General features: G+C 58.9%; 2 protein-coding genes across 2 annotated transcripts in view; one reads left to right on the plus strand and one right to left on the minus strand.

Moving 5' to 3' along the window:
* MTHFSD (methenyltetrahydrofolate synthetase domain containing) overlaps positions 1 to 13,672 on the minus strand; it is a 58,069-nt gene that overhangs the window by 20,526 nt on the left and 23,871 nt on the right. The gene's annotated exons all lie outside the window — the stretch shown is intronic.
* Positions 2,804 to 7,087, plus strand: FOXF1 (forkhead box F1). Its single transcript, XM_059999312.1, has 2 exons — positions 2,804 to 3,799; positions 5,240 to 7,087. The coding sequence occupies exons 1-2, from the start codon at positions 2,833 to 2,835 to the stop codon at positions 5,398 to 5,400; spliced, it is 1,128 nt and encodes a 375-aa protein (XP_059855295.1). The 5' UTR covers positions 2,804 to 2,832; the 3' UTR covers positions 5,401 to 7,087.

Consider the following 13,672-nt stretch of genomic DNA (forward strand, 5'->3'; position numbering starts at 1 on the left):
TTCTAAAGGCCAGATGTGCTCCTGGCAGCTGGTAGTAGTGACCCCTTCTCGGGAACTTCCCTCCCAGCGCCGCGGGGCCTCCTACCCTGCAGCTGCCGTCTGGCGGGAAAAAGAAAAAAAAAAAGTGATGGAGAGAGAAATGTGAGATTGCGTGTGCGTGGACGTGTGCGCGCGCGAGTGGAGCGGCCGTGCGTGCGATTGCGTGTGCATGTGCGGCGGGCTGTGCGTGGGCGAACGCGCAGCGCAGGAGTGTGTGCACGTAACCGAAAGTGTGTCCTCGGCGGTGGGCAGGCCAGAGCGCTCGTGCAAGGGTTGGGGCGCCTGAGCTGTGTGAGGGGTGTTCTCTGACGTATGGAGGCCGAGGCTGTGCGCGGTGCTCAGGATGCCTGCGGTCGGTGGATGCTGGGTGGGCTCTGGGAAGTGGGAGTGGGTCTGCCAGCGCGCGTCTACCTGCGCGAAGACAACCGCACACGACGCGGTCACATCCCACACTCACCCTTCCCCTGCCGACCGACCCCTGCCTGCGTGCGGAGCCGAGGCCGGGGGAGCCGAGCGAAAGCGCAGCGCAGAGAAGCTGGCTTTCTAGTCTCCCGCGAGCGCGCTCCGCCAGGGCAGGCTACGCCGCCGAGACCCCCAGCTCCTCGCATGGACGTGCCAGGCGTCCCGAAGGCGACGAGGCGTCTACCGCCGAAGCTGAAGGCGTCGGAGCGAGGAGGGGCGTCAGCGGGTTGACAAGGAGGCCCGAGAAACCCGAGAGGCCGGTGGGCTTTGAAAAGCGCCGCGGGGCCACACTCCGAGCCCGGCACACGCCTCTCGCCCCAGCTCGCGCCGCAGCACGGCGTCCTGGCTCCTGGCGACGACCCGCGAAAACACCCCTCGCCTCCCTCCTCCGAAGTCTGCGAGCGAACAGCACTCACCTGGGTCCCCGCGTGCGGCGTTGCGCCCGGCTCCTGCGCCATCCTGCGCTCGGCGCCACCGTCCCCCCTACCCCGTCCTAGCCCGCACCCCAGCGCCGGGAGGTTGGCGGGGTAAGGCTGCGTGCGAGCCCCCCGCTGCGGGCAGCCCGGCGCGCGAGGGCCGCCCGGGCCCATGCTCCCCGCCCGCGCAGACTGCTTTCCGGAACCTGGCCTGGCGCTCAATGTCAGAGGCCCCCGCGGCGGCGGCAGGCCGAGCCCACAGGGGCATTAGGCCAACTCCCCCCGCGCACGCGGAATTCTCTATTATTATTATTAAAGAATCCCCCAGAATGTGTTTACGTTGAACCGTATAAACTTCCTGCCAGGGCCTTTACCATCTGCGAGAAATCGGAACCTGCTCTTGGGAAGCGGGGACACAGGGACTGCGGGGCCAAATAGGCGGGTTTTCAGTGTGTATGCTGGGGGGGGGGGTCAACTGAGTTATGTGTGAGCTTAGATCAGCGTGGCTAGTGTGCACATGAGTGGGAGTAGGTGCGAACTGAAGCTCCTGTGGGCCTTTTGTGTGCGCGTGAGTGAGCGCACGAGTGGGCACGCACATGCCTGAGCGCCGTGTGCGCGTGAGTGGGAACGAACGCGTGGGTGTGAGTTTGCACGTCTGAGTCTGCGAAATTTACCGGGTTTGCATGTGCATCAGTGTATGCATGTGTGTGCACGAGTGCACAAGTAAGTGAATGAGCGTGGCCGCCTGTTCGGGAAGCCCGTGAGATGTTGGTCTCCGCAAGGCCAGAGGTTCTCACTCGCTCCCCGAACAGCCTGCGGCGCCGGAGACAAAGCGGCAGCGACCCGCCCTGCGCTTTCGTTTTCCGCCCGCGCTCGGCTCCATCGGCTGCCCGCCCGCTCGCGCCGGGCTGGGCGAGTCCGAAAAGTCCCGGGCGCGGCGCAGTCCTTCCCGGGGCGGGGAGAGTGGGTAGGCGGTCCCTCGCGGGAACACACGCCCGCCGGCCGCGGGGACCCGTAGCCGAACCGGCTGCGTCCGCGATGGTCACGACCCGGCGGCCACGGCCGCCACTGCAGTTGCGATTTGCCACCGAGCAGTACGCGTCGGGGAAGGCCCGGGACCCGGGGTGCGTTTTCCTCCGCGCGGGCCGGGCAGGGAAGGCGGGGGGCCTGCGCGCAGCTGGGCTGAACCGCGGGCCGAGGGCGCTTTAACACTTGCTCGCCAGGTTGGTGGAGGCGGGGCGGGTTCTGCAGGCGGACGCTGGGAGGCGAAGGTGGGGGCCCTTTAAGCGCCCACCACCGCGGGGGCCGGAGGGGGGCAGGGAGGGGAGGGAACTCCTGGAGGGTCTTACGCCGGCCCGCGAGACGCCGCCGAGAGACAAGGCAGAGAGGGCGGCCTCGGCTGGAGTCGTGGAGCCGAGCGCCGCGGGTGGTGGGGACCGAGCGCTGCTCCCCGCGGGGGCGCACGGCCACCGGCCCGAGAGGTGGTGCCTCCCCCGCAAAACCGGTGGGGGGCTTCCTAGCGGCCTCCGCCCAGGCTGCAGACAGCCTGCTCTCAGCCTCTGCTCGGCTCCTTCCCTTGTGGGAGGGCGAGAGGGAAAGAGGGAGGAGAGTAGGTGGGGGGAGGAGGCAGCTGGAGAGAGAGGGGGCTCTGCGCCAACCGCCCGCGGATCCATCAGCTCCTCGGGGAGGACGAGCGAGCGAGCGAGCGAGCGAGCGGGCGGGGGAGGGCGCGCCGAGGCTCGCTCGGGAGAAGTGGCCGCCGATGACGGCAGAGGTGCAGCCAGCCCCGCGCGCGCAGCCCCCTCCCCCTTGCCCTCCTCCCCCTCCCCCTCCTCTTCCTCCTCCTCCTCCTCCTCCCGGCTCGTCAGCGGCGCAGAGCAGCAGCGGCAGCGGCGGCGGCGGCAGCAGCCACCCGATGTCTTCGGCGCCCGAGAAGCAGCAGCCACCGCACGGCGGCGGCGGGGGAGGCGGCGCGGCCATGGACCCCGCGTCGTCCGGCCCGTCCAAGGCCAAGAAGACCAACGCCGGCATCCGGCGCCCCGAGAAGCCGCCCTACTCGTACATCGCGCTCATCGTCATGGCCATCCAGAGCTCGCCCACCAAGCGCCTGACACTCAGCGAGATCTACCAGTTCCTGCAGAGCCGCTTCCCCTTCTTCCGCGGCTCCTACCAGGGCTGGAAGAACTCGGTGCGCCACAACCTCTCGCTCAATGAGTGCTTCATCAAGCTGCCCAAGGGCCTCGGGCGGCCGGGCAAGGGCCACTACTGGACCATCGACCCGGCCAGTGAGTTCATGTTCGAGGAGGGCTCCTTTCGGCGGCGGCCGCGCGGCTTCCGAAGGAAATGCCAGGCGCTCAAGCCCATGTACAGCATGATGAACGGGCTCGGCTTCAACCACCTCCCGGACACCTACAGCTTCCAGGGCTCCGCCGGCGGCCTCTCGTGCCCGCCCAACAGCCTGGCGCTGGAGGGAGGTCTGGGCATGATGAACGGCCACTTGCCGGGCAACGTGGACGGCATGGCTTTGCCCAGCCACTCGGTGCCCCACCTGCCCGCCAACGGTGGCCACTCGTACATGGGCAGCTGCGGCGCCGCGGCGGCCGGCGAGTACCCGCACCACGACAGCTCGGTGCCTGCTTCCCCACTGCTGCCCGCGGCCGCCGGTGGGGTCATGGAGCCCCACGCCGTCTACTCAGGCTCGGCGGCCGCCTGGCCGCCCTCCGCCTCCGCGGCGCTCAACAGCAGCGCCTCCTACATCAAGCAGCAGCCCCTGTCCCCCTGCAACCCCGCGGCCAACCCCCTGTCCGGCAGCCTCTCCACGCATTCCCTGGACCAGCCGTATCTGCACCAGAACAGTCACAACACCCCAGCTGAGCTGCAAGGTGAGTGGGGAGGTTGAACTGTCCCAGTCCTGAGGGGAGCACATCTGTGAGTGCACTGCAGACCCAGCCCCCAGAAGCTGCTGACCGCCCTGGGCCACAGCCTGCGGCCACTTCTGTGCGGTGCCAAGCTCCCCAGGGTGCCTCTCAGCCCCACCTCCCCCCATTTGAGACGCGAGTGCAGCCTGGAGCCCCCAGTATAGACTAAGATGTCGTTTTCTCTCCTTTTCTGTTTCAACTCCCAGCTGCTGGCTGCCCCAGCCTGGCCAGGTAGGCCCCGTCCTCACCAAAAAGACTTATTAGACTCCAATATTCTAAGTCCTCTCAGGTCCCTTAGCCCCCTCACACCTCAGCAAGTTCCCGGGATGGAGCCAGGCCCAGCCCCGGACAGCTGGCTCACTCTCCCCACTCGCCCCAGAAAAGCTGCGGGAGAGCCGCCTCTGCTCTGAGCCGGGCAGGACGGAAGAGTTAGGCCCAAAGCCGGCCGGGCTGCACGCCTGCTCAGAGGCTCAGAGCCCGGCCTTTCAGGAATCAGGCCTGGGCCACGCGAACATTGAGTCGGGGCATTTTGTGGTGACAGAGGCAGAGAGGGGACCCGATGAAGGGTGAGAGTTGCAGGCCCCCCACACAGCCTGTTTCTCAGGAGCCAGGTTTTCAGGTCTCCAGGTACCGCCCCACCCCCAATCCTCCGAGCAGGAAGGTGCACAGCAATCTTCCCTTCTGAACCCTCCATCTCGGCACCCGCTAGCAGCCTTCTGGGCCTGGTTCTGAGAAGAGCTTGGAGTGACCCAAGCAGGGGCCTGCCAGGAGTCAGCTGTCAGCAGCCTGTGGGGGGAGGAGCCGGGCCTGGAGGCTGGAGGGGCCCTCTGCACCGGGTTGCCCAGCTTGGGCGGCTTCGAACTCCAGGCGGGCTCCAGCTGTCCCAGAGGCTCGGTTCTCAAAGGGTCCTTCCTCTGGAGAAGCCACCCTTGGCCCCCGTGTTGGCCCCTGCCGGCCTGGCTGGCTGCTCTGGGGCCACCGCAGCCTTTGGGGTTGGAAGGTGGCTGCCCAGCCCCAGGCACAGGCCCCAGGCTGCCCTGAAAGTGGAGGCCGCTGGACCTTCTCTGTTGGCGCATCTCGGCCCCTCTCACCACTTCCCCCGTCAGCCTCTGGAAGGCCCCGGCCCAGGCTCGGTGTCCAAGGTGGGAGAGGCCCAGCCAGCAGGCGCTCAGGGGAGCAGGGATCCTTGCCAGTGTCTGGGGATCTTCCCTTTGGGCGCCGGCCCTACGGAGACCGGGAACTCAGACATGGGGAGGCGCTGTGGAGGAGAGGCCTCCAGCCCTGCGCCCGAGCCGGGCAAGCCTGCCCCGTGCACCCCTCGGGCAAAGGTGCTTCTCCACCTGGAACTCTGGCCTCCGGAGGCTAACCCTTTAACGTCCCCTTTCCTGTCGCCCTGCCCTGCAGGCATCCCGCGGTATCACTCGCAGTCGCCCAGCATGTGTGACCGAAAGGAGTTCGTCTTCTCTTTCAACACAATGGCATCCTCGTCCATGCACTCAGCCGGCGGCGGCTCTTACTACCACCAGCAGGTCACCTACCAAGACATCAAGCCGTGCGTGATGTGAGGCCACAGCCCCCGGGGCCCTCCGGGCAGGGGCTGGCCGAGCACTGGGACTTCGGAACCCATCGCCAGAAACTGCTTTATTTTCGAGGTATAACCGTCGGCAGAAGAAAAGGGTTTGACCCCTCCCCGACCGGATTATTCGGGAAAGGAATCCCCGAGGCAACGACGGAGCCCCGCTGTCGGCACCTCCCCGCCACCCGCTCAACAGTTTCTTTAACATGGTGGTGGTGGGGCCTGATCTGACTGCAGCTGTTGAAAAATAAATATCTATTTTTGATCCTATTGAAACCGGCTGAGAAGGTGCTGTGTTGGGGAAAAACCCTCAACATCTAAACAAGCATTCTGCTGAGGTCTCTCCCCCTCTTCCCCTCCAATGGCAAAAGTCGGGGAAGGAGAAAGGCAAACGTGTGAGACCGTCATTATCAAATACTTTTATTTTTTGGTTGAGTATTTATCTTTTTTAATTTTTTTTGAAAGAATGTCTTGGAATGCGCGTCTCCTTTCAGAGCCATCTTTTGCAGGGAAGGGGGGGGCAAGAAATCGCCTTCTCCCTCCCCACCTCAGAAGTCCTCCAACCAACCACAGGTGGATCCTTGTGCGAATAACTTGCATTTCTGAAGCCACTGCTCGTCTTAGGAAAGAAACCAGGAGCCCAGAAGCGGCGGCTCTCGGGCCTCTGCTGCCGTCCCCCTCCGCCTTCCTCTCCATCCTTCTCTTCAGTGTTTTTGGTTTGGTTTCTAACTTTATTTTGACTTTTTTGGTCGGTGTTTTTCTCCCGAGACCTGGCTGTCTCCTGATCTCTACTGTAAACCTTCTGGTGGGAGAGTGAGGAAAACACGGCGCCGCGGGGACCGGGAAGGCCCGCTGAGCGCTCGGATTCAGGATTGCGGTGACGCAGAAAGGTTAAGGCACTTTTAAAAAAACGATAGCAAGGCTCATCCTGTTATTTATTCTACTTTCTTTCCCTAATAATCGAAACACCGCATAGGCTCCTCCGTTTATCAGTATTAATGGTGTAACTTTGTTGGCAATATTTGCCGCGTAGATTTTTTTTTTAGGTATCCATTGTAAATTTGAAACTAAGTCCGATCTGTGTAAAGACAAATTTCCATATGTTTTATATAAATAAATAAATATATATATATATAAAATGAAGGCCCCCCCTTTTTTTTTTAGCATTTTGGCTGCTGGGGTGCAGCGTTTGTGACACGTATTTTAAATTTCCTTCTGCACTGTATAAAAATGACAATTTGAGGATGTTTTTGCCTTTTGTGTATTTTTTCCTAAAAAAGAACAAAAATAAAAATGTATAACATTTGTACATGGCCTTTAATATTGTATCAACTAGAAATAAAATCGCATGAGTATTTTATTGGGATTGGAGAATATCTTCCAAATACAGACAGAAACGAGCCTGGGATCGCCAGCCTTTTTTTTTTTTTTTTAAATTTAAAGTATGGATGACTCTTAATCCTTTTTTCTTCTTTTTTATTTCTTGGCTAATCCTTCTCTTTTCACTCTTCATTTCACGCTGAGGTGAAATCTGGACGAGAGTAACTCTTTTTCTTGGCTTCTGTTTTTTAAGAAGAGCCCTCTGCCCCTCGATATGTCGTTTCTTGTTTTAAAGAAATAAGCAAACGTTTAAAGAAAAACTATAGTTGTCCCTCCCCCAGGGAAAAAAACATATATATACGTATATATATATATATATATATATGTATATACGTAAAATATTTTATATTTTTGTTTTGGCCACTCCAAGACCAATGAGAATTGTACTTTGAGTTTCAGACTTTACTGTTCGCATATTCTAGCTGTTATAAATCATGGAACACCTTTTAAGGTTTTGTTTTATTTTTTGGTAGGATTTTTGTGTGTGTGTGTGTGTGCCCTGCACTTGGTTTTCCCCAATGGAGAAGCGAGTAAAATTTGAGCAGGAAAAAGGCTGTTGGTGGGAGAGCAAGGTGATAGGCATGTTTCCAATCTGCTTACATTTCCCCCTAAATCATTAGGGGAAAAATCCATTTTAAAAAGTCTGTCTCCCCTACTGACCCTCCTTCTATTCCAATTCCCAGCTACCTAGGAAAACAAACACAATAAAGTCACATTGTCGGTGCAGCCGTTCAAGACCCACCACAGCTTCTCCGCGTCGTGGGGTCGTGAGCCTCTGAACCTGGTTCTTCTCAAATCTGACATTCTGGACGTGAGGGCAATTTCTCCGGTGCTCTGTTACATCAAAATTATCAATAAACTCGCCCAAGCAATTAATGCCCCAAACTAACAGCTGTCTATAAAACCGAGATAAAGGGCACAGGAAAAAGCCGGCGACTCCGTCCCTCGGGGTCTTGGGCCCGGGCAGCGGGCTGGGAGCAGCTTCATGGAGGGCGGAGGAGGCACTGTCTTCCGGGGCAGAGGCCACCTCTCCGCACCCCCTGCCTCCCGTTGGTGCCCAGAACGGGGCCAGAGAAAAGCCCCCAGGCCTCCAGTGCAGGAACGCCGTGCTGGGGCTCCAGACAATCTTGGCAGGGAGGCAGGCAGGCAGGCGTGGGGCCCCCTGCTTCCTCCATCGGAGCCTGCGCCCCAATTAGGATGGAGGCTCCGGGGAAGTGGGGCTGATTAGGAGAAACCCAATGCCAGCCCAGTCGGCGCGCTCCCTGTCTTCTCGGGCAGCGTCTCCAGCCCCCGCACCCACTCCCCTGGCCCCTTGGTGCGCCCTGGTAGCACGTGGCTTTGGCGCCGCCGGACCAGAGTGGAGGATGGGGGGCGGCGGCGAACCCCGGTCTCCTGTTCATCTCCCCCGGAGCGCCTTCATTTCAGCAAGATCTCCCGGCGTGCCCACGTCTGGGCCAGGCCAGGTGGGACGCACCCAGAGGGGCCTGTGCAGGAAAACCAGCCCAGGGATCAGGGATGGGCCTGGCCTGCCTGGGGCCTGACCTGGAGCCTGGGGATGAGAGCAAAGTCCAGCCTTCCCCGCGGGGAGAGTGTGGCTCCAGGCACACCCGAAAGGGTCAGATTCTACAGGCATAATTGCCTCCACGCCCAGGACCAAGATTTCACGAAGCCGCCCGCTGCCCCTGCGCAAGACCACGTTCACTCGAGTCTTCCCCAAGGCCCATTTCGGCCTGGCTCGCACAGGGACCACGGGGATGAAGCCCCCACCCCCGGTGCCAACACAAAAGCGTGCAGGGCTTGTGCAAGTTACCAGCTTAAAATGCAAAGGCGCTTCTGAGTCCGGTGCAAAATCACACGCCCTGGGTGCATAAAGGGGTATCATTCTAGCTTAGGGACATTTTCGAGAGAATTAATTCAAAGTTCTGCACACATCTTTCGGGGGTCTGTCCTGGAACACCGCAGTCAAAATACCCCAAGGGTATGAATACTCCCCAAAATAGGCCAGGAGGTGGGGCAGCGGCCAGGATGTTCACGACAGGGCTTCTGTTCGTGGATTACACCTCCCGTGGCAGTTCCCTGCGCAGGGCCGACGGCTGGGACACAGCTGAACCTCGGCTGCAGGCCATCGCAGCCCCAAGCGGCGGCAGCAGCAGCAGCGGCGCCTTGGCGCAGTGTCCCGGCTCCCCAGCCCCTGGCAGACGCGAGCTGCAGGCCTAGCGACCAGTCGGCACTCAGGGTGCGTGCTTCCGAAGGGGAAGTGCCTGCCTGGTCCTGCCGTTTTCTTTGCCCTTTGGGGCTGGAGGGCTAGGGACAGGGAGGGGAGTGGCTCCCCGCCTGCAGCTCTCCTGGAAGCAGTGCAGAGATGGAGCTAGAGTCCCAGCTCCAGCACCACTAGACCTGGGTGAGACATGTTACCTCGGAGCCTCGGTTCTCCTCACCTCAGTGGTCAGCGAGGTGACACCTGCCAGGAGCAAGAGGACAGCCTAGCCCCAGGACGCCCAGCCAGGAATGGCTATGAGGTGCGCATTACTTATCCTCCTCCCCTGGAGTGTGGGGTGGGTGTCAAACGAGTTGCAAGAACCCATATTCTACAAGGCCTCCTGCTCAGGGACTCGGGCAACCAGCTTGGGAACCGCTGGACGCCCCATCTTCCAGTATGACGCACCTGGACTTTCCCTCCGTTCCCAGGGAGAAGAAAGACGTCCCACTTGGCTCCAAAGATGGAATTCTAACGTGGGGCTGAGTCAGGAGTTCGGTTCCGATGTGGACCCTCCCCAGGATCTCCTAACCCTGCGCTCAAGGGCTTCACTTCTGAGGGTGGTTCAGAGTGCGGCCCAGGAACTGCCCGCATCAGAAATACTAGGGGTGTCTGCTCACACTGCACACTGCACAGGGGCAGGTGCTGACAGTCACTGGATTAGAATCTCTGGAGGTGGGACCCGGGAATCCACAGGCTCGCAGATGTCCAGGTGGTCCTGATGGGTGCGAAGTTTAGAGTCTCTCGTCCAGCATTCTCTGGGCTCCTGAGAAAACCCCGGTGAAGGAGTCTCATTGTGGCCTCTGCTGCCCCCTCCCGCCCAGTGGCCCAGCCAGCTGTGATCCTAAGCAGCAGCTGATGGGGGGCACTTGGCGCCCAGGCGAGCAGACGCGGGGCTCGGGTTTGTGCAGGAGGCGCCTTGCGCTGGCCACGCGGCCGTCCTCTCTCCACACCACCTCTGTCCACCTTCTCGGCAGCCCTCTCAGGCAGGTCCTACGACTTACTGCTCTCGACTCCAGATTCAGAAATGAGCTCAGAGAGGTTAGGGGACGTTATCAAGACACTGCTGGTAAGAGGTGGAATTTGGACTCAGACCCAGGACTTTCTGACCACAAAGTCCATGTCCCTAACCACTGTGCCCCATGGCTCCTGGACACCCATTTTCCTCCAGCCATGAGGCCTAGTGATAAAAGAGGGAAGCTGAAGTGTGGTCCGTGACCCAGCCTCTGCCAGCCTCCTGCCTCTTCCGGGGAGATGGCAATGGTCAGGGGCAGCACAAGGGACTGGGGTCCCTCTGATCCCCCTGCCTGCATCTGGATGGGGGGGGGAGGCCCTCCTAGCAGCCCCAGCTCAGACCCCTGACTTTCACCTCCTCTCTGGGACAGTGGACCTGGTTTTCGTAGGTTCCCACCACGGACCTCCATGAGAGATCCCTTCACTTCCTTGGGCCCCTCAGTCCAACGGAGAAAAACTCAAACAAAAGATGAAGCTCAAGGAAGAGAGGCCAGCTGGGGCAGCATATGTGGCTGCGCCCTCCTGCTCTGCCTCTGGAATCTTCTGGGTACCAAGAGCTCAGAGTTCTGGGCTGTTTTAAGGAGGGAGCCCCTTGTTTAGCATCTCCCGCTGGCAAGCCACGTCCACTCACGATGGCGCACTGACTTATTGTGGGACCGAGACAAATCATGGGCCCTTAACTGTCTTGATCTCTGTGCTCTGGGGATAGGCAGGGGAAGAGGGACAACGGACTCTGCAAGTGTAAAATACCGTTCGCACGAAACACAGGACAGAGGAAGCATCTGGCACAGATTCACTCATTCAGGGACACTGAGTACCCACTGCCCTCTGCCATCGGGTCAGACAAGATTCAGCGGCTGACACACCCCTGCTGACACGGGTCAACAGCACCAGGATACTTGGGGTCGGTCGTGTCAACACCCTAAAGAGGCAACGTCACCAAGGCCAAGGCAACCCAAGCCCCCAGCGGAGGCAGAAGGCTGGTGCTGTTCAAGACCCCCGTGTGGGCGTGGCCACCAAGGTCCCCTCCGACTCCTACAGCACGGGCTGTCTGGGGACCCCGAAGGGTGAGCCTGTCCAGAGCGGACAGAGGCACTGGGGCCGGTGTAGACTGTGCCCTGCGGCTGATTTCCTGCAGTTCACTGTGTCAGTGGGGTGGCAGCCCAGGGAGAAACGCCGCAGCTGGACAGTGGTCTGAGGAGTAACGGTGGTGATAAGCCTCCCCAGGCTTATGTCATTAAAACCACGGCATCACACCAGGGAGGAGGCACGGGCTCCATGAACCCTGCTGTGTCAGGGTTCACGACCACGGGGCATGCCGGGCCCGCAGATGTCCCCTGGAAAAGGAGACAACGTTTCTGCATTTGGAAATTTCCACCAAAGCCAGCCCCATAGTTCAGCACACCCTGTTTCTGGATCCTGCTGTAACACCTTTGCGGGGTCACAGCTTGGGGTGAAGCAGGGAGGGCTGGGCCATCTCTGTCCAAATGGTCAGAAGCCTTCCCTGGGCAGAGAGCTCGGGGCAGGGGACCCTCCCTAGGAGAGGAGGCAGCCTAGCACCTGAACGGTCCCAGGGATTCCGCCCCTGGCTGTTTCTGAGGGGACAGCGCCACCTGCTGTCCACCTCGCCGTTTTTGTTGGGATAACAGCAGGGACCCACTGAGGAAAATTGATTTCACCTGAACGTGGACAGAGGCTGTGCACAGATAAACCTGATTCTGATGTTTCAGGGTCTCTGACCTTTGTTAAGGTGCAGCTGGCGTTTTTTGGGAGACAGCTAAACTAAATGAATTTAGTCTTTTCCTAATTACACAAATGATAGGGCTTATTTAAAATAAAATAAACTGTAGAAAGGTGAAAGGAAGAAAGCAAACATGGCTTCAAACCCACCCCTCGAGACAGCGTGTCGGCTCCAGGAGACGTCTCCCTGCACACACGGAGACCTGCCGACCCTGGAAAAGCAGGCGATGAGCCCAGGATTGAGACCCTGGGAGTCAGAGAGCCTGAGTTTGAGTCCCAACTCCACTGCTTCCCAACTGTGAGCTCGGGCCGGTGCCTCCCCACTATGCCTCAGCTTCCCCATCTTTAAAATGGGGGTGATGGTAGGAGAACTCCTCTCAAAGGATTAAGTGATTAGAAAATCTATGAAGGGCTTACAGGTGAAGAAACCGAGAGGGCAAGCACTCCACCTGAGGTGGCACAGCAAGGGCCCGTCGGAGCTGGATTCACTGCCAACCCTGGCGGGTGTGGCTTCAACACCACGTGCCTCCACCACTAAATCAATTGTCTCTGGTGTCCCCATGGGCCACCCTGGCTCCCAGCTACCTCGGAGGCCTGTTGGTAGTCAAGAGATGACGACGGACAGGCTTCTCCCTTGATGGTGGGGAGAGGCCCTGGGACTGAAGGTCAGCTCTGCTGTGTGACCTGAACAAGTCAGATAACCTCTGGGAGCCACATCTTTCTCACCTAGAAAATGGGAACGTAACAACACCTGCTTCACGGGATTCTTCTAAGGGTTAAGTGAGTTAATCCACCCTCCGAGGCAGGCAGGGATGTTTAGTTTGCTCACAACTCAGCACTTCAGGGTCTGAGTTTATTGCTTCCAAAACATCCAAAGTGCAAAATGTCCACATTACATGGTCACATGTCAGCTCCCATTATAACTTTTGTGATTTATGGACGTTGGAAATAAAGAATTCCATTCACAAGAAGAAATCCTGCCCCACTGGAGGAACAGGAGTGTGGGTTCCGCTATTCAGAAGTCTCTGCTTGTTTGAAAGATCGCCCAGGCAGTCTCCAGTGAAAACCTAGGATGACGACAAGGCCTGGCAAAGCAAGTGGGACTCGCAGGGCAGGGCGTGGTAGGGGACAAGAGGGGCTCCGCCACGCACCGGGGAACAAGCCATCACAACTCGGTGCCTCAGCTGCCTCATCTACACGTGCAATAAAATACGGGGCCATTTCAAGCAACAGACGGAAAGCTGGCCTGGTGACCCTCAGACTGAGGGCTTCCAACAGGGGCAGCTACCTAGTGACGTGCACATCAGAACTGAAGGCAGCAGGACAGATGCAACGGAGAGTGGACAAAACCCACCGCCCCCTGCCTGGAGACTCTCCTGCAGGCTCCTGAACTGAGCAGCCCCAGCCCCAGGGGTGTCTCTGCCACTAGCATGTGTGCACCTGGGGGTATCACCCCACCCTGCATCTCTCTTCTAGAAAATGACACGGTTTTGTGTGCCTCTTTCTACCTTAGGTGGCAAGGTGAAGGTGACCCACAGTGAAAGAAGATAACTCTGGCCTAGTCTACAATGAGCTACAACCCGACTCCTGGCTTCACTACCAAAGCTGGGGGACTGTGGGCCAGTTACCCGTCTGTCACCTGCTTCTCTCAGAAGCGACTGTGAGGGTCAGGTGAAATCACACACTTGCGCATCTATATAATTTGTATTTCTAAATTGTATCTCCAGTAATGTGTATTTATAAGTGCATCATATAATTCACATAGTAACATTGTTATAAATGAAATTATGCCACTGATTATTAATAAAGAACAAATCACCCTCTAAACTTAAAGCAGCAGAAAGGATTCATTTCACTCCTGACTGCAATC

The sequence above is a fragment of the Delphinus delphis genome, chromosome 20 (assembly GCF_949987515.2).
Source record: "Delphinus delphis chromosome 20, mDelDel1.2, whole genome shotgun sequence".
Classification (NCBI taxonomy): domain Eukaryota; kingdom Metazoa; phylum Chordata; class Mammalia; order Artiodactyla; family Delphinidae; genus Delphinus; species Delphinus delphis.

Excerpts from the sequence above, each read along its gene's own strand:
- FOXF1 (XM_059999312.1), top strand. The coding sequence starts at position 2,833 with ATGTCTTCGGCGCCCGAGAAGCAGCAGCCACCGCACGGCGGCGGCGGG. Across the intron at positions 3,800-5,239 it reads CACCCCAGCTGAGCTGCAAG|GCATCCCGCGGTATCACTCG; the intron begins GTGAGTGGGGAG and ends CCTGCCCTGCAG.